At 37.3% G+C, this 27,216-nt stretch overlaps 1 protein-coding gene and 1 pseudogene across 1 annotated transcript; both read right to left on the bottom strand.

Annotated features, from left to right (window-relative positions):
- Positions 1-3,252: 3,252 nt before the first annotated feature.
- On the bottom strand, positions 3,253-5,974 carry LOC129447528 (ATP-dependent DNA helicase pif1). The gene is given in 2 exon segments (XM_055209291.2): positions 3,253-5,507; positions 5,510-5,974. Coding segments are annotated over 2 exon segments (2,118 nt in total). The 5' UTR covers positions 5,811-5,974; the 3' UTR covers positions 3,253-3,690.
- Positions 5,975-7,507: 1,533 nt separating this feature from the next.
- LOC129454640 (uncharacterized) lies at positions 7,508-12,645 on the bottom strand (annotated as a pseudogene).
- Between the last annotated feature and the right edge of the window lie 14,571 nt (positions 12,646-27,216).

Below are 27,216 nucleotides of genomic sequence, written 5' to 3'. Positions count from 1 at the left end.
TGTGGCATTGATTGCCAGCCTGCTCTTGTCACATTAGCCTCTTCAATTCACTGCCCGTATGTGGTGCTAACATACATGTCTTCAAAGCAGGTCTTCGTAGTATTGCTATTTTATTGGCAGGTTTGCACTGAAGAGGCCATATGTGTAAGTTGACAAATACCAGGATCCCAGGGGTGTGCCAGAGGGTGAGTTGGAAAGTTAATGGTGAGCCCACTAAAGTTGGATAAATAGCCTTTGTTGGTCATTTCCTGTACAAGATAGGCTAACAAAAGCTGCAAAGAAAGCATCAAGGTCAATTTGGTTCAAAAAGTAAGCAATTGATAGTGGGGCATAAGTTGGGATCTGATCAATCCCAGCTGAGTCAACCAAGAGTGTGTCTGATGTTTACAGACCCAAAACACCAAAGGACGTTTGAAAAATTCACTGATGATGTGTTGCAGTGGATCAACAGAGGTCTCTGTACACAACATGTGATTGAGTTTTATAGCTCAAATTTTACAATCAACTGCCTTCATCCATTTACAATTCTATTAGGATATTCTCTAAACTAATAGATGTTGAGTCTGTTGTGTGCCCTATAAGAGGAGGAAAAACAATGAAATCAGTAAGATTAACAAAATAAACAACTTGTGATCAGAATGCGTTTAATTTTAATCCGTTTAATTTTAAGCTCACCTTTTTGAAGTTGTGGGTTTCTATACAATGGTTCAAAGGCCTCAGAATTTCACAGCAGGTTTTGAACAGAGACTGTGTCTTTAGAGCATGAAAACAATTTTAACATTTACTGGGAGTTTACTTGTACAGGACTCAACTTCAGAATATCACCAGTGAGATAAAAACTGTAAAAAGCTGAAATGTATAGTTAGTGAATTAATGCATAATACATAGTATGTGTTTTAAGGTTTTGCACACATTATACAAACTTAATTTACCTTGAAATATTTTGTTTACTTCTTCACAGGAGCTCATGGGGCCCAACATGATATGTTGAGTATGTAGAAGGAATGATTTTTAGAACAAAATCTGAAAACACAAAAATATCAATTAAGTGTTTGACTGAATTGAAGGGTTTACTCTACAAATTTAGCAAGTTATATGAAAATGGTTTCTTAAAATACCTTTTTGTCAGTAGTTGACACCTACAAGTTTTTGGATCTCATAATATGACTATTAGTCTCAGAGTTGCACAAAGCTAAAAATGTATTTTTAGCGGGTTCATTTGTGGTTTAAATAAATTATTGTGTATCGGCAATATAAAGTTATAAAACGTACCTTGTGTTGTGAATTTGAGTTTGTGTAGAATAGAACCTCGTGAGGTCTAGTGTATTTCAGAAATCTGAAATAAACTGTAGAAGACTGTAGGAATGCAGGCAGGCTTTCATGGATACGTCCTATGCTGTTTGGAAGCATCCAGTGTTGTATGGATGGCTTGTAGAAAAGCTTCTGTTATGGTAGTAATTAAGCATAAGTTGTATAAAGAGTCACATAAATCTGAAACATTTTGTACATTTCATTATGTTTACAATTAAATTTATAAGCTACGTGCAACCTTACCTATGTGTTTTTGAAGTTCTAGAAAGACCAGGTGTTATGTGAAATGTAGGACTCTGTGATAGCCGTATAAAAGCTGGGATGCAGTTGGTAGTAATCTGGCCATCTTGGATTCTCAGCATGAGTAGCACATGGAATGTACAAAAAGGAACACACAATTAGGGCTGCTCGATTATGGGAAAAATCATAATCCCGATTGTTTTGATAAAAATCTTAATCTCGATTATTCAACACGATTACTTAAATGACTGTAAAAACATGCATTTATACATGGGCTTGACATTAACTTTTTTGCTCACCAGCCAAAGTGGCTAGTTGTTTTCCAAAGTTACTAGCCACACAGCATTTTCACAGGCCACAATTTTGTTGCTGGTAAAATACATTTTATATGATTAAACTTGACTTTGGCATCCTAAAATGACTTTGGCATCCTAAAATGACTTTAATTCAAGCAAATTTACTTGGTTTAGCTAAATTAGATGCAGAATGAATTTCAAATGCAGTCTGACCACCCAAATTAGGACAACATTTATTAGCTGGTATATACCAGGTATATCAGTATAGATCATATCATATATTTAGGTGCATAAAAACAGTCTAGTAAGGCATTAATAGATTTACATTGAATGAATATATTAAAAGTGGAGCAGGGGTGTAGAAGATTAACTGAAAAGATAAACACAAAACCCCTCAACAACCACTTTAAATATTTATTAACAGCAGTCAAGAAATGTACATGAATTTTACTTTCAACTTGTTTATGCAGATGGTATTTTATATGCTTGATCAGGTTTTCTGTTAAAAGTGATTTAAGACTTTTAATGACAAATGTTGAGAGGGCATTATTGTTGCCCAAAGAAGCCTACATTAAAATTATGCGCGAACCTCTCAGCTGGCGGGTTTCCTTTGATTTCGTGTGCATTCAGGTATGCACTGAATTTCTCTCCGCTCTTGCCCTGAGAATGTGCACACAATATATATCTTTCCAATCACTTCCATGCAATTGTTTTATCTTTCCCGAAGTTGCGCTCAGACTGCGTCCTCTTGTGCATTCGCAAATCCATCACCTTTGGCGCGCTCTCTGGGAGGTGGCGCTTTGGTCCGCAACGCTCCGCTGATCGCGCGCGCGTCTCCACAAACGGTCTTTGTGTGTTGCGCTCGGTGCAGGGAGTGCTCATGGGAGTTGTAGTTTCCCAGTGTCGAATTGCTATTGGTTATCATTTTGCATAACTTTTAAGAAAACTACAATAAAAAATGTATATTCAACCAGCCAAAGTGGCTAGTGAAATTGTCTTACCCGCCGCAGCCGAAATCTTCCCGCATTTAGTGGGTGTTAATGTCAGCCCTGCATAAATTCAATGCATTGTTTAGTGTTGCTGCAAAAGGCTACACGTGTCAAAGCAGTAGTGTTTAAGTGCCAGCAGAACGCGATTCACGTTTTAAACACGATCGCTCGAAATGCATATAACTTTACAAACATAAACAGGATTATTACCTAGTGGTCTGACTTTAAACAGATGCCTGAGCGCGCAGCTCTCTGCACGTGTATGTGTGTGAGAGAGAGAGAGAGAGAGACAGACAGCGGCGCCACGATCCAGCTGATAATATTTTAAACGTGAGGGATAGTTTGCCTCTGCTCGCTTGTAAAGCATAAAACTGAACAAATACATGAGGATTTCTACTTTGTGTGCAAGGCGCAGCTGCTTATGACGCGCTGGATTAATGACTCAAAACGAAATAACAGAAATGCGGCACACTAATCGATCTCCCTCGATTATCTTGTTTTTGCAATCGAAATGTGCAAAAATCGAAATTGAAATCGAAAAACGATTAATTGCACAGCCCTACACACAATGCAGTAATACAAATATCTTTGTTCAGAATGGGCATAAATTCCATACAAATGAAATACCTTACATGACTCTCTTCCTTGTTAATATGGTACTACCAAATTAAACAGATGCATCTTTAAGTTAACCATTTGACAGATAGTTTAGTAGCATACCTTTACCAGTTGCAAACCTGTACAGCATGTTGTAGACATTACTCTCAGTGTCAGCATCACATTATAGAACAGACGGACAAAGACAAATAGACAAGAGAAAATCAAAGTTATATAGTGTTCAATATACATACACATTACCCTACTGTAACTACCACTGCCTCGTGATAACTATAATAAGTTGAAATAATTTCAACTGAAATATTTTGTGCATCTTTAGCATACACATGATCTATTAATGTACGTTTCTCAGTTGTTGGATGTTGCACATGTTGACTGTATCCATGAAATTCCATCAACATCCTTATTGTAGATGATGTTATGATATCTTCATTAAAGTCTCCCATAATTACTTTGGTTCCTGGATGTTTCTCCAACTCAGCAATGACATGCGATACATTTAGTCGAAACATGTCATTTGGATATGAATTTGGTCTGTACAGCAGTGCAACATTTAAATTCAAATGTGGAATTGCCAAGTAGAGACATTCCAAATTACAAGCTTCTGGAATGATGACATTGGAAACCACATTTTCACAACAGTATATTCCAACTCCTCCTCCTCGTTGGCGTTTTAAATTACTGAAAAGCAGACTGCTGTTGTCATAACAATTAGCTCTTGGATTATGCTTCAAATTAAATCCTGGTATCTGTACTTCATCTTCCTTGTCTTCAGCTTTTAACCAGGTTTCAGTTAAACAAATACAATCTGCATTCAAAAGCTGTCTTTGAGCGCGAACATCTTGAATGTGTGCTTGAAGACTTTGCACATTATGAAGAGCAATTCTAAATATACCAGGTGTATTTTTGAAAGTATTATTTTCTAAATAAAATTTTACCATATTTTTCATTGCTTGCTCAATTTTATCATTGCAATATATGGCAGACTCCTTGAAGTTTTGAATTATCAATCCATCAATGGTTCTAACACGACTCAATGCAACATATGCTTGTCCTGGAGCAAAGATCTTGTTAAGGGATACAACAGCTTTATCTACTGTAAGCCCTTGCACTTTGTGAACAGTGCACGCCCATGCCAATTTCAGTGGAAACTGACGTCTTATGCCACCGTCATTTGTGACTTGATCTTCTACTGCTTCAATAACAGTTGCATTTCTGGAAAATCTTGGCTGTTGTTTTGATCGCTGAACTTTACCAACATTTGGATCATCAAATTCTACGTGAATAGCTGAGGGGAAATCATTGTCATCGTGTTTCTGACTTTCACTCACATGGACAATAGTGCCAAAAGCTCCATTGACAAGGCCATCAGCAACATCAATATTTTTCTTTAACATTACTCTTGCTCCAACACCCAAGGAAACATATGTAGATAAACAAGAATTGAAAACATTTGAATGAAATCCAACTTTTGCTTCCATTCTTCCAGTTTTTGGATTTCTTACAAAATCACGAGCTCGAATACTGATCACGTCGGGACAACACTCATAAAGCCTGAGCATGTTATATTCATCAACTTCTGAATTTGTAGGAAATATGTGAATATCAGTACATACCTCACGAGTTTCACGTTGCTTCAACATGTTAATGTCACTTGGGCTTAGAGGTTCATCCTTTTTACGAACTCTGAGACGGTTTAACATTTCAGCAAAAGTGACATCTTGTTGCCTAATAACTTTTGTTAATTCAGCAATTTCAAAGATGTTGTCCCAAAGGTTCACTCCTTTTGCATCGGCATAGAGGGGAGTACCTTTGACAGGTGGAAGCTGATAAAAATCTCCTACAGCAACAATGCTTACTTTTCCAAAGACAGATTAGTCACCAGTTTGCTTGATTTGTCATAACCTGCCATGAACATAAGACAAAAGATTATGGTCAACCATGGATATTTCATCAATGATCAAAATTTGCAAACAAGCCATTTTGGAACGCAGAGAATTGATTTTGTCATCACTTAAAGGTTGATATGGCAACTTGACATTAGCACCAATAGAAAGGTGTTGTGGATGGTTGTGGCACCAATGTTGTAAGCGGCCACACCTGTTGAAGCACATAAAATCACAGTTCTATCATCAGGGTTATCAGACAGCTGAGATAAAAGCCTACAAGATTCATAGTAAATTGCTTTGATTAAATGACTTTTTCCTGTGCCTGCTTCACCCGTAACAAACAAGAAAAATGGTTCAGAATTTTCACCATATACTTTCTGAAGACACCATTTACGGACTTTGTGAAATATTGCTGATTGTTCAGTGTTTAAAGATCTTAGTAAACTCAATGCTTCATCTCTAGACATTGTAGCATTACTAGTATCAATTGTAAATGCAGTTCGAGCATTTCCTGCAAGATCTGGAATAACTGTGTCCGAATCATCTTCATCTGCCAATACTTTTTGCTTTTTTATACTTAAACATTCATCTTGTTCTTTCTCAGTTTCAGGGCACAGTAGAGCCCAAGCATCTTTTAAATCAACACCTTGCTCTAAAACAGGGGTCGGCAACAGGCGGCCCGCGGGCCAAAAGTGGCCCGCCAGTAATATTTTGTGGCCCGTCAGATTAAAAATCCGTTTTTTTTTTATCACACTTTTTTAGTTTAAAATAACAGTTTACAAAATGGCCCCGTGTATCATTCCTTCATTCGTTTTTTCAAATCAAAACCAAAAAAAATAAATAAAGAAAAACGACTTGTTTTTCTATTATTTATTTCCTGAACTAAAATCAAACCACTCTGAATGTGCGCTCAGATCAAAAATAACAAAAATGAATGAAAACGGGTTCGGACAAATTTTAATTGAACACCTTAGCAGACATATACCAATGAAATAAATGTAAACAGATCAGGTACTAACAGATTACATCTTATTAAGGGTTTTAATAAGGGTCCGACTTTTGAACTTTTTTCATTATTATTTATTCGCGTATAACACACTGACAAATAATATGTATTACCTGATAAAAAAATATTTGCGTCGTGGACAAGTTGCCACCGGCTCGCAAGAATGTCCTGAAAAAAATGCGTATAATAGCTAGTTTAATCTTAACCCGCCGCTCTTTCTCTTCCAGCGCATCCGCGATCATAACTGTCATTAGAATTTGAACATCCACATTTTTCTTTAACATTACTCTTGCTCCAACACCCAAGGAAACAAATGTAGATAAACAAGAGTTGAAAACTTTTGTATGCATTCCAACCTTGGGTTCCATTCTTCCAGTTTTAGGATTCCTAAAACACATACTTCTAAAACACAATCAATCAAATAATTGCAGAGGTTTGACTTCATGAATCATTTGCAAATTTACCTCGTAAATCATGTCGATGCAGACGTTAAACTCCGTCACATCGCAAATTACTGAAAAGTAATTGCAGGCTTTTAGAAACCACTATAAAATATGATTAAATAAACTCTTTTACTGCAGTAATATTTTAACTATTACACTTTTAACGTAGATTTTAAAGGAATCTACTGTTCTGTTCTGTAACTTGAACTTGGGGCTCGAGCCCGACCTTAGCTTCGACCTGCCTTCGAGAACAGCAAGTCAAGTTCGTTTACCGTTAATTATTAAGACTAAATGGGCAGGTAAATTCGTTAAAAAATGAAAGTAATCCGCCAAAATATGGTTTTACATGTCTATTAAAATAAAGCCATTATTAATTTTCCTAACGCATAGTTCTTTGATCTTTACCTCCTTTTAAAAATAAATTTGGCAAAGGAGGATTTTCAGCAATTTGTTTGAACAGCAACTCTGCAACCAATGGTTTCGGTTTATGTTGGTTAGAAATTTGAGTGCAGGCTTTGTCCCATTTCATTTGTTATTTAAATTTCATTATTTTTTTCTGTGTCATTTTTTCTCTGCTAACAATAGAATGTTAAAATAATATTTATATTGGCACGAATACAATTTTTGAATAACATTTATAATTGTTATAGGCTACTTCATCTCTCTTTTTTCGTTAGAGACATTGAATTTGAGATTCTGGGAACGAGATCTAACGTTAAGTTTTGCGGACCGTCAGGTCGGGAAATAAAGCGGGTGAACACAGAGTGTATTTTAAGCGGTTTACTGAATAGAACCTTGTCAGAGCTGGACAAAAAGCGGAGACCTCCTTAAACCTTAGGTGTGTATGTGTGTGTCCCGGATAAATATTAATAAAAAAAGGAATACAGTTCAAAAGTCGGACTGTAAGAGTCTTTCATGAGAGCATAAATGCCTGTAATATGTTACCACTAATAGTACTTGATCTGTTTAAAATTATTTCATTTATATATTATGCCTATGAAGGTGTTAAATAAAAAAATTGTCTAATCCAGTAATACATTTTTTATCTGAGCACACAACCAGAAAACCCGTGGTGGTTAATTTTTTCATTTTTGTTTTTAATTTGAAAAACGATTGAACGAATGATACACAGACCCATAACCATGTTTTTATCCATTTTTAATGCCGTCTTTCGTATTTTAAATAGGAAATAAAGACAATGTTTCTTGACAAAAGATCAGATAGCCTATACTAGGCTAATTCAAGATAAGACGTAAGTGTGCCAACAGCAGTTGGCCCGCCATCTACTGGCTAAAAAAAATATTGGCCCGCGGCCAAAGTTACTTGCCGACCCCTGTTCTAAAAGCTGTTGAGCTCTATCCGTTTGATCACTTTCCTTTTCAAAAATTGCTCGATTTGCATCAACAATACACTTAACACTTGCCAGAGTACTTCCACATTTTACAGCACCATTGCTGTAGAAATCTTCATAAGTGTTAATATTATCTGGCTTCAGCTGCCAATCTTCATAATGTGGTAAAAAAAGTTTTAACAATGAATGGTGGTACTTCTCTGAATCCTTTGTCGGTGAAAATCTTGGATACCTGACCACTGCCGGTTTGGTTCGACTTCTGCGTATCAAATAACCACAGTTGTTGTTAAGCTTGACCACTTTGTCTTTGGAGTACTTTTTGGAGGAAATCTCAGATCGTGACAATCCTGTATTCTAAACAAAAACTTGCAATACACATAACATCAAAAGTTTGCGTTTTGGGTCTACTCTTGTACCTGTCAACCAGACTCTTCATCCAAATAGTGCTGTTCTCACCTGATTGCTCATGTTTGGCTTGCAGTACACGCAGAGGTAAACTCATTTTCACAGGGTCTGTGCCAATTGGAATAAACTGGACTTTGCGAGAACATTCTTTCAAGTGCATACCTGTTAGTCGATACACTGCCTCTTGAGCAGAGATCTCCCTGTTGTGTAGATATATACTTCCCAACCTTCTCAAAGCTGATCTGGCTTCAACATTTCCATCCATCGCTTCATTCTGTGCACGTTGCAGCAACAGTCCCATTTCTTGCTCTGGTTTTGTGATATAACTAATAATATAAACCACTACAGAGTAAGCATCAGTTACATACTGGATATCCATGTTGCCTTGCCACGCACGTATAAGATGTTTGTTATACTGGTTTACCCAAACATCATTTGGATTTCGTTTCAGGACAACACTTTTCTTCATTGAACATTTCTTGTAAGCCTTCTCAAACACAGCCTGATCAATCCCAATAGATTGAAAAAATGCATCTGTTGAAATAAAATTAACATCAGAATCTGTTAAGGCACTTTTAGTTTTCTTCAAAATTGCACTTGCAGTCTCATTTTCATCATTGCATTTCCCCAAATATGCTCTTGATATAAATGTGCGAATAGATGGTGGTCGTGGAAAATTAAACCTACAAACTGTGTTTTTCTTACGACATGTCTTAGAATGTCTGACACTGTGCTTCTGAACACTGTTGACAGTCTCATACAATTCAGTATCCTCCTCACTCGGGATCTCACAAGTGATGTAACAATCTACAAATGCAGCAACCAAAGCATCATTGTCTTCATTGTCTTCATTTAACTTTGGAGCATTTTCTACCCAAAACAGACAATGAACATGAGGAGATCCACGCTGCTGAAATTCCACACGGTAAAAGTAATCAAAGCAGGAGACCTAATTACATCTTTCAAAAAACAATGCCACCTATGGTCAAACATTCTTGCAGCAGTGACAGGATTTCTTCTTATCAGCCCACATTTTTCGGACCAATCAAGCTCATCAACATTTAAATTCTTACCTTCTTGATTAAGAATGGTTTTGATCATTTCAGGCCACCTTAGATCTGCTGAGCTGAATGATGCAAAGAAAGTTGGAATACCTAGTTGTCGGATGAGAGCAAAAAGGTCTTTCTGAGTGCTTTGCCAATATGGGGGCGTTCCACGGACCGGCCTCAAAAACTTGTACCCTTCATCGTAATTCAGCAACTTGGTTAACGATTCTGGGTTCCTGAGCACATCTGATGTAATTGCCTGTAACAAACTGTTGTCTGAACCTTTTCGTAAAGCAATAGAAACATTAGACACAATTTGATCCAATTCTGACAAATACTGTGCATAGAATATGAAGTCTGTGTTCTGGGCAAAACGCCCATCTGCATTGAGAATTCTCGCATTCAGGTATCGTGACAGTGTGATTTTAACTTCCCTTTCATCATGGAACGTTGGGCCACCAGTTGGAAAAAGAACAAGAAAACATTTAGCTTCATTAGTTTTGTCAGATAGCAATTTCACAGGACTCTTACCTTCAGCTGGTGCAACATTTAATACATCCTGAAAATGTTGATCAATTATTTCTGAACCAACATCAACAGGTTGTAATGACGTGTCAGACAAAAGACCACATTGCTTTTTGATGTAGGTCAAGTCTTCCTCAGTTTCTTCTTCAGGATCATTTTGCTCATCACCATTTTCAACATCTTGTTCCTGCATTTCATCACAAACAACATTCTCTGGCGGTTCATCCAAAGAGTTGACCCACCGTTCATTAATCTCAACATCTTTGTACCACCGATTGCATCTGATTAGATATTTCAAAGCATTTCTTACACGATCAGTGTGAACATACTTGTACTCGTAATGACCTTTATATGTTAACTTGCGCTTCAATTTGATCCTTACCATCATGTCTTCACATTCATTTCTTGGAAGAATATTACAGATGTCACAGGTATTTACAGGCACACAGACAACTGGTCCATGACAACCACATTGTTTCCTGCGGGGAAGACAGAACAAGTTTAAAAAAGGAATGTTACGAGCAACAAGATGTTGTTCTAATTAATTAAGACATTTCAACTGATATGGAATATCCACCAAATGCATGTTGTTACTAACACTTTCCGCAGGCAACTGTCCATATAGGATTTTTCGATGACACGTTGGACAGATCCACAGTTTGCACTCTGCAGAAGAAACGTTAGAATTATCAGAACATCTCTCATCACAAACATGAACATACCTCAGTGTGATGCATCTTCTGGCCAAAGCAGCAATTTGTTCTCCTTTCTTTTCATAGCATTCAGTTTTGCATTCTTTTACTTGCTTTCTGAAAAGTAAACGGTGACAGACACAGCACACAAACTCTGGACCTCTACTTATTTCCTGTCGAAAATAAGCAATACTAGAATTAATTTGTTTCTGTTCCTTCTTTGTTTTCATGTATTTCTTTTTGGAATACTCACATACTCTTGCCTTAAAGGCCAGGTTTCGAAGATATTTCTTCTTTGAATACTCACGTACTCTTGCTTTAAAAGCCAGGTTTCGAAGATATTTCTTCTTTGAATACTCACGTACTCTTGTTTGAAAACCCACATTGCTCTTGTATTTCACTTGAGAATATTTGCAAACAAGTTTCTTAAACTGCATGTTACTAGTACTTAAGTTTTGAGCGTTCACATTTAACCATACGAACATCAACATTTTTGTAATATGCACAATGAAGATTTTTAAGTTTACTCACCCTGTAAACAGCATCATGACCATATTTTGCTTTGACAGAGTTGAGTTTACGTTTTCTGTAAACAGCATCATGACAGTATCTTGTTTTGGCAAAGTCAAGTTTACTTTCTCTATAAAGATCATCATGACAGTATTTTGCTTTGGCAAACTCAATTTTGCTCTTCCTGTAATTAGTATCATCACAGTATTTTGTTTTCATGAAGATCAGTATTTTTTGTCTGTACTCACTGTTGCTGCAGTATCTTTTCCAATGCCTATTGGTTACAGAAGATTCTGTAGCATCGCTTACCTTCCTTTTTCGCAAACATGGCTTGCTCGTCGTCTCATTTGATGTTGCACTGTCACATGCTCCTGCACAAATGTAGTCTTGATTTCTGTGCTTAACACATGTCACAACTTCATAATGATTATTGTTACAATTGTTTAAATAAATTGCACTGTGTGTCAATACCTCTCCACTAGGGTTATGAGCACTCCATCTGCCATTATTAAATGTCATTATAGTCGTTTTAAAGAACTCAGAAGCAGCAAATATCTCAATTTCAGTTACCCATGACTCAGAATAAAACATTCTACACTGTGTCAGATAGTCATGTACTGAAGTATACTCACTTCTGACATACCTCTCAAATATTGGAGCATTCATTTTCAGGTGTTTGACAACTGCACGACGAATTTTCAAATGTTTCTCCTCGCTTCCACATATCGCATGTGCCACAGATCTAAAAAAAAAAACAGTTACCATCTGCTTTGATGCTCTTTGTCTGACATGGACCTGCAATGGGACCAAAGTTTATGACAATATTACAGTCACTGTTATCATTTGTCAGAAGCACAACTTTACATAGAGCTTGCTGATCTTTGTGAGTCAAAGGACAGAAAAATATGTCTGGAATAGTAACGTCTGTAATAACCATGTCACCAGTTACAACATCCTCAACATGGCATTTTGACAACTGTTTGTCTGGGAAATCAAACAGCTTTTTCCTTTTTTACCTTTACTTTGCATCACAGCTTGGTTTGTATGCATTGGAAAATTCTTTCTTGTTGCATTTTGAACTTCATCATCAGGTAATAAAATGGGAGATGCACTTACCTCAGTCATGACAGATTCACATACCTTGGGTGTGCGTTTTACGATTTTACTGTAAAGCACTTTATCTGAAGAACACGGAAGACTGCTGTGGTCTTCTTCCAGCAACTGAGTGTCAAAAGCATCTATATGAACCATAACTCCGGATAACTCAAATACTGGCTCATTTACACCAAAAGACATTGCAATGTTTTTAATGTAGTTGTACAAGGATTGTATACTGCTGTGATAAGCAACATAACTTTGACAGCATGAGAATCAACAAAAGCATACCATGATCCCTGCTTAATGACAGCACACGTGTTCGCAGATAAAGTCAAAAGGAAAGCATCAGCACTCAGTAGAGTTTGCTAAAGAGCTACATCAAGTGGCATAACAACACTGCTAACGGCTTCATCATAAACATCAACATTTACCAATCCGGTCAGAGAATCTGTATACTCGATGTAAAAGACTGTATTACCCAGCACATGGACTGCAATGTAATGCCTACCCATAGCTTCCTGGTCATTTATGTTACCCTGGTTTCGTAAAGTTTCATAAAGCAGTGTTCCTGACACCAAAACACCATCAAGATCTTGTGTTGTCCAGGTCAGCACATTCTTTATCTTGCTTGTCAACACTGCTGTCAAACTGACAGCACCACACTGTCTGTTGCGGGAGTCTCCAAAACGGGCATCACCTGGATGAAAGGAACCTTGCAGCAGTGGTTTCTGTGGACAATCTTTCAAAACATTTTCATGTGAATTTGCAGGAACATTTTGTTTAGTTTTCATGGGTTTTTTCAGGGATTTTAATTGCATTTTCACTGGGTACTTCATCTGGGCTTGCCGGAGCTTGACAGACTCTACTTGAAAATCAGATGTCTTTACCTCAGTCTCTGCAGATGTATATACCTTGGGTTTGCCTTTTAAGACTACACTGTAAAGAGCGTTAACAGAAGAGCATGGAAAACTGCTGCCAACTGCTTCTTCCAATGAATCACAAACTTCTGCATCTGCATGAACCAAAACTCCAGTTATCTCAAATGGTGGCTCAGGTTGCCCAAACAACTGTGCCATGTCATTAACCCATTTCAGCCCACCGGCAACTATAGTTGCCACAGTGCATAGTTGTCATTTTCCTTTTTTTAAGAATTTTTTAGATGTTATACATGTTTTATTTCTCAATGACATGCAAGCTAACTACCAAATAAAGGATTTAAAAAAGAAACAAAAGGTATTTATCTCCTTCCTGTCACATGAGGCTGTCAACTTCTTACCTCTTCTTCCAAGAAACATGGCGAAGGCAAACCCTCCAAAGAAAGGTAATTTTCATTTTACTAACAATTATTATTGGTTGACATTTATGTATCTACATAATCATGAAGGTCTCTAGAGTCATCCAAACAAAACAAATCTTACAAGAGATCTATAGTTTTTTATATACTTAGTCAAAAGTCCAAGCGGCAACTATAGTTGCCGGTGGGCAAATGCCTTGTAAGTAGATATATCATGGGGAAATGGTGTATACTGTGTTAATAGGTTAATAATCAAGGTTATTGGTCTTTTTTAGTGCTTTTTTCTTTCATAATATCATACCTAAAACACTTTAACTAACAACTCTACTGTCCATTAGACCTTAATTTGATAGGGAATAAAATCCATTCATACAGGTCATTTAAAGAGGGAGACAGAGATCTCCTCTTCTTCCAAAGACTGGTTGCCCATTTTATTGATTTATTTTCATACTATTTTCATTAAAGGACAACTCTGGTGAAAAATGAACCTAGGGGTAATTAACACATGGTTACCGAGTATATCGTTCTCTGGGATGCGTTTTCATGATAATCAAATGTAAAGTGTTTTTTATCAATAAAAACAGATAAGCGTATAGTGCTAGTATATGGGGCAAAGAGTAAGTACAAGTAAATCGCTAGTTAATACGACTAACAAGGCTCAAAATAGCCTCACACTACCACAGTAGCATAATTAGGGTCCTTACATGCAAACCAAAGCATTGAGAACTTTGTATGTGTACAAACAGTTTAATAAGAAGCTACTTTATAAAGACAGCACATTACGCGTATTCAGACTGCAAACATCTTGAAAAACAGACTCGACAAGTCGAGCCACGAACAATGTGCTAAGTGATATGAACTGATTTGGAGCTGACATATGGTCTGTTGTTTCTGGAAGAAAGCACTGAATGCAACAGAGAAAATAAATAAATAAAAATAATAATAAAAAACCTGAACAAGTCACAGTTTATATCACTTAGCACGCGTTCGTAAATCTAAACTTAAGACATTCTTCTTTAACAAAGCATTCACATAAAATGTCCAGTAATTGTACTTGTCCCCCAATAGTCACATACCTCATATGGGTAATATACTATTGCTGCAATAGGTAGCCTATCTGGAACTGAGCGTTTTTAAACCACAATACTGCATGACACTTGCGTTACATTCAACCGGCCCCTACGCTAATAGAATTCTGTTTCTCTCTCCCTGTCTCGTCCTCGACCCCGAGGACAATGGGACAAACAGACCCATTTCCTGTTGCTGTGAAGGTCATCACACCACTGATCTACTGGCTGTCCTTCAACGTGATGCCCAGTCGATGCGCGACCACCGGCTGAACCAGTTTAATCCGCTTACCCGCCCCCTATCCCTACCCTGTTTATATATATAAATATATATATTAATTTCTCCCAAGGTTTTTTTGTCCTGCTAGGAGTTTTTCCCACAGGGTTTTCTCCTATGGGGGTTTCGTCCCCGGGAGAGTCAGCTAACTTTGGCTTAACTTAGCACTTTACTGTATACGTTACATTGTTAATACGCTCGCTTGTATGGTTTATCCTTAGCTGCTATATTCTACTTCTTATATTATCTATTGATTTTCTGTGTTCTCCTCTACATCTACTCATGTAAAGCTGCTTTGCAACAATTAACAATTGTGAAAAGCGTTATATAAATAAAATTGAATTGAGAGATTATAAGCTAGATAAATTTTTTTTGGGGGGGGGGGTTTCGCATCGAATGTTCTTTGACTGTTATACATAATAAATGTGTTTATGAATAAAGGTTGATCTGTTGAAAGCCGTTATTTTGAGTAAGATGCCAAATGTATTAAAATTTGACATTAAAGGGGTGCATACAACCTTTTTGCCCACCGGCAACTATAGTTGCCGCACATTCAAATACGATTTTCAAAAAAATAAAAATGGGGAAAATAAATGCAGAACATGTTTACAGAGGACACTATTAACACAATGATATGCATGAAACCATTCAGAAAAATTTGGGCACAAATGGGTTAATATAGTTGTACAAACACTCTATGGTACTGTGATACACAACACAACTTGTGTCTGTTGTGATGGCATGAGAGTCAACAACTGCATACCATGATCCCTGCTTAATAACTACAGATGTGTTGGCACAAATAGTTAAGAGGAAAGCATCAGCATTCAGAAGAGCTTGCTGAAGGGCTACATCAAGTGGCATGGCTACACCGCTTATGGCTTCGTCATACTCATGGAACTCATTGACATTAACAAAACCAGTCAGAGACTGCGTGTACTCGATGGAAAATGCAGTATTACCCAGCACATGTCTCTTTGGTAATTCATGGACTGCAATGTAATCTCTACCCATGACTTCATGGTCATTTATGTTACCCTGGTTTCGTAAAGTTTCATAAAGGTGTGTTCCTTCCACCAAGACACTATCAAGATCTTGTGTTGTCCATGTCAGCACATTCTTTAACTTGCTCTTTAACACAGCAGTCAGACTGATAGCTCCACACTGCCTGTTGCGTGAATCTCCAAAACGTGCATCACCTTGATTAAATGAACCTTTTAGAACTGCTTTCTGTGGAGAATCAAAACACGCATTTAAAGTTTTTAAAGAATTCTTACTCAATTTTTGGGGGGTCACAAACCTTCCTGCAGATTCTCTGGAAATTTTGAGAGGCTGGTCAGACCTGTGGAAATTTGGGTTGCTTTTTGATAGTTTTTGTTGAACCAGTGACAAACTAATAGAAGGGTATTGCAAAGTATCGGAAGTATATTGCAAAGTATCAGAAGTACATTGCAAAGTATCGGAAGTATTTGGAACCAATGAAGATATCTGCTCATTGGGAAATGCTCCAGTGTTTCCCCTACCATTATATAAGGGGGGTGCCCCGCCCTCCTAACGGCTTGACGCGCCCCCCTTGAAGGTCAAGTATATTTTATTTTATTTTCTTTATAGCGCCAGAAAACAATTTGTTATTTTATTAAACAAACTAAAAGTAATATGTTATTTATCTTATTTCTACGATGGCATGTCTTTTTGTCTGTGTTTGCGCGTTTAAAATTATCCAATTGAGTGCGCACATTTATATTTTACTGTTTGGCTTAATTCACTGAATGCGCGCTCTGTCATGTTGCGTGCAGCGCACGCCTCATAACTGAAAAGGTGACGGTGTTTTCCCACACACACGCGCGCATTCTCTCCCTCTCTGTCATGCTGTACAGTTTATGCTATAACTCTGTGTAACAGTAACAGTGTATGCTGTCATATTTCTGAATTTAACACCCGCCAAATGCAGGTAGATTTCGGCTGTGGCGGGTAAGACAGCCAATCCCACTAGCCACTTTGGCTGGTTGAATATTTTTTTTTAATTGTAGTTTTCTTAAAAGTTATGCGAAATTATAAACAATGCGCAATGACACTGGGAAACTACAACTCCCATAAGCACTCCCTGCACCCAGCGCAACGTACTGAGACGCGCGCACGATGCAGCGGAGGCTTGCGTTGTGGACCAAGCGCCGACGTTTTACCAGAGAGAGCGCAAAAGCTGATGGATTTGCGAATGCACGGGACACAGTCTGAGCGCATACACGCACACTTTGGGAAGGATAAAACAATTGCATGGAAGTGACTGAAGAGATTTCAAGTGCGTGCACACTCTCTGGGCAAGAGCGGAGAGAAATTCATAGCGCATACCGGAATGCACACGTCCCAGTTTTGTCCAAAATCAAAGGAAACCCACAAGAGGAGAGGTTCGCGCATCATTTTAATGTATGCTACAAAAATAATACCCTCTCGACATTTGCCATTTAAAGTCTTAAATTACTTTTAACAGAAACCATGATAAAGCATAAATTTACTGCTGTTGTTAATAAATATTTCAAGTGTTTGTCTAGGGTTTTTGTGTTTATCTTTTTAGTTAATCTTCTACACCGCGCTCCACTGTTAATATATTAATTTAAAGTTAATCTATTTATGCCTTTCTAGCATGTTTTTCATGCATCTAAATATATGATATGATCTATACTGATATTAACAGCTAAATAATGTAGTCTTAACTTAGGTGGTCAGTCTGCATTTGAAAGTCAATCTGCATCTAATCTAGCTAAATTGAGTACAATTACTCAAAGTCATTTTAGGATGCCATAGTCAAGTTTAATCATATAAAATGTATTTTACCAGCAACAAAATTGTGGCCAGTGAAAATGCTGAGTGGGTAGTAACTTTGGAAAACAACTAGCCACTTTGGCTGGTGAGCAAAAAAGTTGTTGTCAAGCCCTGTACGCAACATGCAATAAAACTCACATTTGAAATAAAAAAGCTCATAACACAAGAAGACATGATGAGAAAACAGCAGTAAGGCTTCAATGTAAATGTATGGTTATTTTGTCAGACAATTATAAATCGAGTTTATATGTCAGGATTTCAGCAGAGTTAAAGGAACAGCTGGTTGTATTAAACTCAAGGTGTGACTGGATCGTGTTTACTCACTACTTTATAGTCGACTCGTTTTATGTCTGACAACAGAACAGATGATTAAAAAAACAGGATTGTTCTCTCCAACAAATGCATAATTTAAAATTTGTTTATCATATAAATGTATTAACTAACATTGACGAACAATGAATGAGCAATAATATATATATGTCAAATTAAATGGAGAATACATGCTAATTGTTAAGACAATTGATTAGTGAGCTAGAGGGCTGCATTGGGATTGGACTCCCGCGGGACCCAACGCAAATCTCGCGGGGGCGGGCGGGTTCACCTTTGCTGCGGGCGGGAGTGGGCGGTCAGAATTTTTTTGCGGGAGACCCGTGGGTCCCGGTGGGATTTTGCAGCTAAACATTATGTGGGACATGACGTGGCAACCCCGGGGGAGCACATGCCCAATGCTGTTATATAGACTATGTGCCTCGCATCTGGAAGAACTGGTGAGCACTAGTGACAAATCAGGTTGTTAACAGTTAAAGTATTTGTTTGTTAGTTTAATTAATCATTTGGTGCGTGTGTATCATGCAGTATACAATTGAAAACTGGGGTTTTGTTTTAACGGTTAATGTTACAAAACACTGCTTAAAAAATTATGTAATTTTAACTGCGTAAAACCCCACGTGGAGCGAAGGCTGAGTCAAATCCTTGGTTTCAATGCGGTCGTTAGTACGAATTCAGTACTGTTTGATCTTACAGAAATTATAGTTTAGCAAATATTATACTCTAACCCCAAACGCAAGCAAAGTTTAAAGTTTGAGGACATGACAAAGTACGCTATCAAGCAGACTCGAAACACCAAGTAAGAGCCCGGAGCGAACGAATAAACATAGGCTACATAACAGACTGCACGGTCGGCATATGAATATCTTCTTTATTTGGTTTGACATGTTTTTATGAAGAAAGACAACCATATTTTGCCTACGTGCTCCGTGAAAGCCTGTTCTTAATGCCAGCGGAGAAAACTCTGCTTAAACAGGCACTTGCAGTTCCACTTCATTTTCCATATGCACCGCATATAATAATTGTTCATCGTTTCGTTTTCCATGTCTGTCTCGTTTAGCTGTAATAACAAAATAAAATAAGTCATAACAAGAAGCTAACAAATCTCTCATGATGCGCGCTGATGCGGCGGAGAAGCACGTCTAAATTAAACCTGAGCCGGTGGACAAAAACAGACAACCCCGGTGTTAAAACTGTAAATACTTAAATTAGTCTGCGATCTGAATTGCCAAAACAATCAGACATACAAACAGATACATTTTCATGTATATGTAATTTATATTTGATGTATATTTACATTAAAGACTGTAAAAGACAATACATGAAGTGAAAACATTAAATGAATAGTAGCATTTACCCTGCGGTGGCGCATTAAAAACAAACAAACTAACATTCCAATAGCATCTTTCCATTAGAATTATTATTGCAGATCAAATATTCGCCCATTCGTGCACATCCCTAATTTTAAACACAATAGTGTTGAAAGTCTGTTTTTCTGAACCAATGTTTTGTATGAGCATGCATTTGTGTACAGTTTTCACAAGCTCTGAGAAAATCCGCGGGAGCGGGCAGGAGTGGACACAAATATTGCGGGCGCGGGCGGGAGTGGAACACGCAGGTTGCGGGAGCGGGCGGGACTGGTCATAAATTTAGCGGGTGCGGGCGGGCATGGGTTTAAAAAAACAGTCCCGCGCAGGGCTCTATAGTGAGCCATTCAATCATGTCTGATTGGTGGCTCCTGCAAAGGATAAAAGGTTTAAATGGAGGAGAGGTTTGAATCTACTTTTGTTTGTAGTGGTTGTGTGAGACAGGTTTGTCAGGTAATATCAAATTTGTGTATGTTGTACATGATATTTGCAAAATACTTGAACATACACAGGGGTCATGTGTTTGTTGTGAATGAGCTTTTTAATGTTTCCTATAAAGTTCTCCTGTGGTTCTTGTAGTTTGAGTGAATTTTGGGCTTTTTGTTGTTGATTGGGTTTTTATTTTCTTATGTAGTTTCTTAAATGCATTGTTTATCTCCTTGTTTGTAATTTAGGTGTCACGTTAAGTTATTTTGTTCAGTGTACTAAGTTTTTTTAAAATATTTTTATAGTACTTTACCCACAGGTAAAATGTCATCTGCAAAGCGACCTTGTTCTGAGGTGGAAGGCTACCTTCATCAAGTGTCCCCAGTACTGCAGTCTGTGAAGGCAAAATATTTCACTGCTGTGCTCCAGGAGGCTGACCGCAATACTCGTGTTGTGGTATTTGACATGCAGCACCACAATGTTTTTCAGTGTGTGGAGAAAGACAGGCAAGTGATAGAACTGTGTCTCTTAGATAATTTGTTTATTGTTTTACAACAACAGCATGTCATCCTAGCTCACAGTATTGTTTGAATATGTATTGGCTGTAGCTAATCCATTCGGCAGCAGCATAGCACTTCTACTTTGTCAAGACCTAGCATTTACATTGTCAAATCCTTTGACTGATTTTGTTTTAATCTCCTCTTACAGGAGTCCTGTGAAACTAAGTGGAGTAAGATTAAGCCCCTCTCTTCAAAATCAGGGAAGAGACGATGTCCTTGTCAATAGCTACAGCAGAGTTTCCATCATTAGACGGTTACCGTTTGCTTTTGATAATGGTCTGAGAGCTACCAGTGACTCCAAAACACTAAGAGACATTGCCAATGATGTCAGGCAATATCGGCGGGTAATTTTTTTTCATGCTGAACGTTTCAAGTTTGCAGATGTTACTGCGGCAAGTAAGGGATATGACATTTAACCCTAAATTTGGTGTCTTATTTGTCACGGGTGACCGTCCAAGTCAAAGTGGTAAGGCTCTTGTTCCAGAAGCAGACCTTGACTCGCCATAACCAGCAAGTGTTGAGGAAAACGTACCGCATTGCTGACAAGACTCTCAGCATGACCTTAAGTGTCTGGGGTGATGGTCATATTGATGTTGGACATTGGTGTGAGCTGCAGAATGTTTCTGTGAGGAAGATTGGTACAAAGCCATGCCTTTCAACCACTCTGCAGACTAAAATGATGCGTCTGAAGGATTTGGGTTGTTTCATTGAGACTGCTGAAGATAACATTGTCACCATGGAGGGAGAAATTGTCGACACCCAAATAAGAGTGAGTCATTTATGTCCAAAGTTCCACAAAATGAATACGGTAAATGGCCCTACGTTAATGAATTATTGTAATCAGTGTGATGCCTTTTGTAAAACGACGAAAATCAAGTCCATTTTGAATGGACATATAACAATTGATGTAAAGTCCTCTCACAACAAAACTGTGATGGATGATGGTAATTTCTGTTAGCTCTTAAATTTCTCCCAAGAGTTTAAAGAGAATACTGATGACCTGGCATCCCAAATTTTGAGCCACGACAATTTGAAAGTTGAAATGTTTGATCATGAAGTTTTACGTGCAGTGTTCATTAAAGTTGGTGAATGTAGCAGTGCTGTTCCTGGTAGTAGCAGTTCAAATGCAACCATGGCAAATGCAGTGTGTGATGCAGAATAAGACTGTGTGTGATTCTAGACTTTGTTTTCCCAGAGGACCCAGAATTGTCAAGTTGTATTATTGAATTGTAAAATGTGATTTATGGGGGCTTTTGAGTGTTTGTTTTAATGTTCTTAGCTAACCCCTTTTTTGTTTATTGCTGACATGTGACGTACTTTTTAAGGGGCATTTTCATTTTTGTGCCCTCATTTTACTTTTGGATTATTTTTTAAATGAGCCTTTGTATTTCTGTTATCCATGCCTTAAATGATTAGTAAAAACTGTTTGAGATCTATTACTTGAGTTTGTCTTTTCATGGGTGAAGCAACAGTCACTTATTTAACTTAAGTGTATGTTTAAAACTTTTAAATGTGATTTGAAGTTAAAACAAACTTTGTAAATAAACTTAAAATGCAGCTTTAACTTAAAGTTAGGGTTAACTGACATCAAGTTATCTTTACTAAAGTACACTACACTGTAAAACCTAAAAGTAAACTTGAACCATTTAAGGAAACTTGTTGCTTTAAACCATGTAAGTTTTAAAACGCATAAATTTGAGTACTGTGAACTTTGAGTCATATGCAATTATGCACTTATATTTGTTTGAACTAAAATCTAAGTGCATAACTGCATATGACTCTCCGTTTAGGTTTATAGTACTCAAATGTATGTTTCAAAACTTACATGGTTTAGAACAACCAGTATCTTTAAATGGTTTGAGTTAACTGTTAGGTTTTACAATGTATACATATAACAGTTTTAAGGACACAGAAATGTTTATTACTATTGAGTCTTTCTCTTTGCTGAAAATCACAAATCACTTAAAATATGCTCTTGTATTAGATGCTCATGCTAAGCATGCTAGGAACTGGAACTTCATCAACCAATTGTGTTGATTTAAACTGAAGTAAATTGAACTCCTCACCAACACAAAGTTTGTAACTTACATTGTTACAATGAGGCTGTGGTATTGAAATGACTGCATTGAAGTAATCAAGTTCTTTGACTCATTTTATTGGATGTTGTTGAACTTAAAATGGTTAGAACACACAAAACGTTTAACATTTTCACAGTTTTGAGTTCAGTTCACTCATTTTAAATGAGTACATTGTACTGGTTGGGTTTAAAGTGTGCCAATTGTCTGTTTGCTATGCAACCCCCTGCCTTTAGCGTACCATCTGATGCTCTAAACAATACATGGCATCTGGAGGACCACATCTCTAAACTAGACAATGAGCATGCTTTCTAAAGGCCTTATATCATTTCTCAAAATATATTTTGTGTTCATCTGAAAGAAAATTCATACAGGTTTAGAACATCATGAGAATGAGTAAATGATGCAAGTAATGCAATTAAAATGATTGCTATTAAGTAGGTTTATCCATTATGCTATATCCTCTATAGCAGTCTGACAAATTGTCACATATGAGTTCCATTTAAAAACAAAAATCTGTGTAGAAAACAAAACTAACATTCTTATAACTTCTAATATAGATCGGTAAACAAAAAGAAGTAAATGGACATGCATGATGACAAAGTACATTCCAATTCATCATGTACTTATTAAATTCTTTACAAACACTTTACAAAATTTACATCAGTGGTGCCCAACCCTGTTCCTTGCCGGCCAATCAAACACAGCTGAAGCAGCTAATCAAGGTGTTCAAAGTTGCTTGATAATTACAGACAGGTGTGTTGGAGCTGGGTTGAAACTGAAGTCTGCAGGACGGTAGCCCTCGAGGAGCAGGATTGGCACCCCTGGTTTACATTAGAGTAACTAAACCCTAAACCAACTTTTTTTAGTTAAAGATCTGTAAGAATGATGCTTTATTAGTGCTGTTCATTGATTTTTGTAAGGTTTTGAAATTTGGATATAAATTTCTTCATACTACAATAAATGGTGTAAAAACGTTTGAGTGGTGCCCTCTTCAGGTTGAACGCATGGATTAAAGTTCTCCGTCGTAGCGACGGATTTCCGTCGATTGCAGCGAGTCTATGACGGATTTCCGTCAGTTGCAAAATTATTAAAATATCTTTTCTTAAAGGCGCCGTGTATTCACCTTGTTAAGTGGAATGTGATCAAAGCCTGGAGTGGAGCCAAATCACGTTCCTCTCTCCACTGTAAGTGTTCCGTAATCACTACGCACCAGATCCACTCCGGGTTTTCTGGCTGTATCTCACGTTAAACTGAGGTAACTTTATTTCTGCTAGCATGGACATACTTGTAATGCAGAAAGGATCCGATGTTTTGGACATCAATAAAGGTGTATAAGACCAATGGAGATTAACTTGGCTTAGCGAAATGAGGAAGATTGACAATCCTTTCAGTTCGTGGGCTAAGAAATTCAAGCAACCAGGTAATTTACGTGTCTTTGCACAGTAAGCCTGGGGTCCTGTATTTTTGGGGTAATTGATTTGTCTCGTACGTGATCGTTTTTTCTGCTACGCTGATCTAAACAGTGGATGATACAACGAGTTTGTTAAACTCATGGGTAAACTTCACTTGGCGCCACAAGAACCAAGAGGCAGTCAGATGACATCAAAATCCCGTGAGAGCGAACCGAGAACTCATTAGACGAGACTGCTTCCGAAATGCTCTCGCAGTACTTTGATGTCATCCACCTGTCAGTTCTACAGTTGCATGTGCGCGTGGTCAGGAAATCTTGACGTTTGTACATGTATCCGCATTTAAAAGCAAGTGATTTTAAATTGAAACAATAACAACAGTCTTAAATGTGCGCGCTGTTTCTGTATGAGGGGAATACGTTAAGCAAGTCGCGCATTCACTTCTCTTTGAGCTTGTGAGTATTTTTGCCCCTTTATTGGCCTTAAATACACATAAGGTTATGCGTCAAAAATCCCGTCTTTGCAAGTATCCTCAAACACGACCATTTAGGACTTAGGAGAACGTAAACAGCAGAAAAAAGGGTAAGTTACCTTTTTTGCTTATATCTGTAACTAATGTTAATCAAACAATTAATCTTTCACTGACTAAATCAATTTATACCTTTACTAAGATATATTATCGTTTATTATGCTTATTTCATCACTGACTGTTTATCCTTAGTGAGCTTGAATTTTGTTCTTGTGTAATATACGCACGTTGCGCACAATGCGTTGTTTTAATTGCATAACATTGCGAAAATAGCACCTCAGCTCTGCCTCTATTGTAAAATAATAATTTGTTGATAAAGGGTACAGTCATTCAGTGTACAACTGTCACTATGATTACAGGCATCCTGTGCGAATTGTACACGAGTTTTATTCGAGTTGCTCGTTCAGGGTTTATTCATACATACTGTATATACTGTGACTGTAAGCTGTTGTGTGAGGAGAACAGACCCTGGATTGTTCGTTTGTGTGCACTGAATAATATGATATAAACATTTCTATACCACTTTTTAAAAAAGTTGTATTGTTCACATTATTAAATGCATTATATAACATGAACAAACTATGAAAAAATATAAGCATTTATTAATTCATGTGTATGTCATTAAAGTAATTGATGTTAGTTCATGGTGCATAAAACTAATGTTAACAGTTCCAACCTTGATTTTAAAAAAAATGTATAAGTAAATGCCAAAATTAATAAGATTTACAATTAATAAATAATTAAGATTCATTAAAGGTGGTGATATTCATATTTCTTTTTATATAGTGAGTTATTTAGCGGTTTCACCGTAATCTGAAATCATTTTTTTAGTTTGTCACAAGTAGATTAACATGACGTGATAACATCTCCCCTTAGAATGCCATTGGTGTCGCCTACTTACAAGGAATATGACTTGGCCTGAAAAAAAAATTCAGTCAGAAGAATTTTTTTCACTTTAATCCATGTGAACTGTGGCTACTGCAGTTGAATTTTCCTATTGGATGTTGGGTCCAAAAATACCTCGTGACGTAAGTAGGTTTAAGCTCACCACGCCCTTGTTACAATCTCACCACACACTTGGTACGAGCTTAGTTTGTCCCCTCTATCTCCATTAGGATCGGCCCACTTTTCTTGCATTTTTCCAATATTGCCAGTGGGTGGAGTCAGGCTCTAGCTAGGGGTTTAGTTACGCTTTAAAAAAGTGCTGCCCTAACATCCCTGTGAGCAAGCAAGAAGACAACGGTGGCAAGGAAAAACTCCCTAAATTAGTGAAAAGGGACATCATGGGTAAAGTGGTGGAGCATCATCAGCAGAGTGGTATAGGCAGAAACCTTGGGAGGAACCCAACTCAGCGGGGACTGGCCATCCTCCTTTGGCTGGCACATATCTAAATTTACTGTACATAGGCAATATATAATACAAGCTATCCATCCAATAGTTTATATAAAATTGTTACTTTTGTGGTTATGTATATTACTAATAACTTTGCATCAGTTTAGAGTTTGCTGGGACATTTTCTGCATTGATAATCGAAAATGGTTTTATGTAAGAAAGAGAAGCACAAAATAAATACATTAGAGTCATCAAATTAGTATCAACTTCAGATTAATACAAAGGATATTATTTTCTACCTTTTTATCAATTGTGTTCTTCATAAAACAGCCACGGGAAATTATATAATGGAGAAGAAAGTTTGAAGTGTAACATATTGTAGTTAGTACAATTAGTCTAGACATCTGTATGGTCACCTTTTGAGAGTAGTGGACAATAGCTATTTACTTTTCATGCCGAAACCTGAAAATGTATTACAAGGTGAAAGAGTGCTAGAACAAATTAGTCAATTCCAGCTTTGAAAACACTATACAATGAAATGTACCTTTGCATCAGTGTGTTGGGCTGCTTCAGAACTTCCAAGTGTACTGCATTGCAGAAATCAGAAAATACCTTCATAGAACATTTAGTGCTTGATAAATAGTATTTACACAACCCAAACGTTTTGCAACTAATGTAGGCAACATCTCACCATTTCACAGTGTTGGACTTTAAGGCGTCCATTGCATGTTCATAATTAAAGGAGAGGCACAGTATTAAAATTAAACTATTTATTGATCAGATATGAAAAAGTTTTACAGCGCGCTGGGTCGTCTCAAGGCTACAACCTGCAATCGACTACCCCCAGCATTTGGGAAAACAATTATTTATAGAGTATGTGACGTCGATCTTCTTCTTAGAATCTCCACCCACAAAGGCCGTTCCCCTCGTCAATCTGACTCCATCACCACACCCAATTTCAGCCTGCAGGAGAAGATAGACACACACAGACAAAGAAAAAACAAACTGTTCTCCGCTCATCCCTGAGAGCCATGCAGTCCGTCACTTCCTCCCCAGTACTCCCCCACTTCACATATGATTAACTACACATAGCATATTATAATGCTTTCTTAAAAACAAATCATTAATAAGACATTCATTTATTCATACAAAAAACATAAGCTGTAAGATGAAAGTAATTATTATGTAAAACACATTTCAATATCATGACATCATTTCATTATTCGTAAAATTGGTTATATGAATAAGGCACACATTAACTTCTTTAGATAGATAAACACATATTAAATCTTTTACTTCCATACTACTTCC

Source organism: Misgurnus anguillicaudatus, chromosome 12, assembly GCF_027580225.2.
Source record: "Misgurnus anguillicaudatus chromosome 12, ASM2758022v2, whole genome shotgun sequence".
Classification (NCBI taxonomy): domain Eukaryota; kingdom Metazoa; phylum Chordata; class Actinopteri; order Cypriniformes; family Cobitidae; genus Misgurnus; species Misgurnus anguillicaudatus.
Note: the sequence above shows the minus strand (reverse complement) of the source record. Positions and strands in the feature narration are given on the sequence as shown.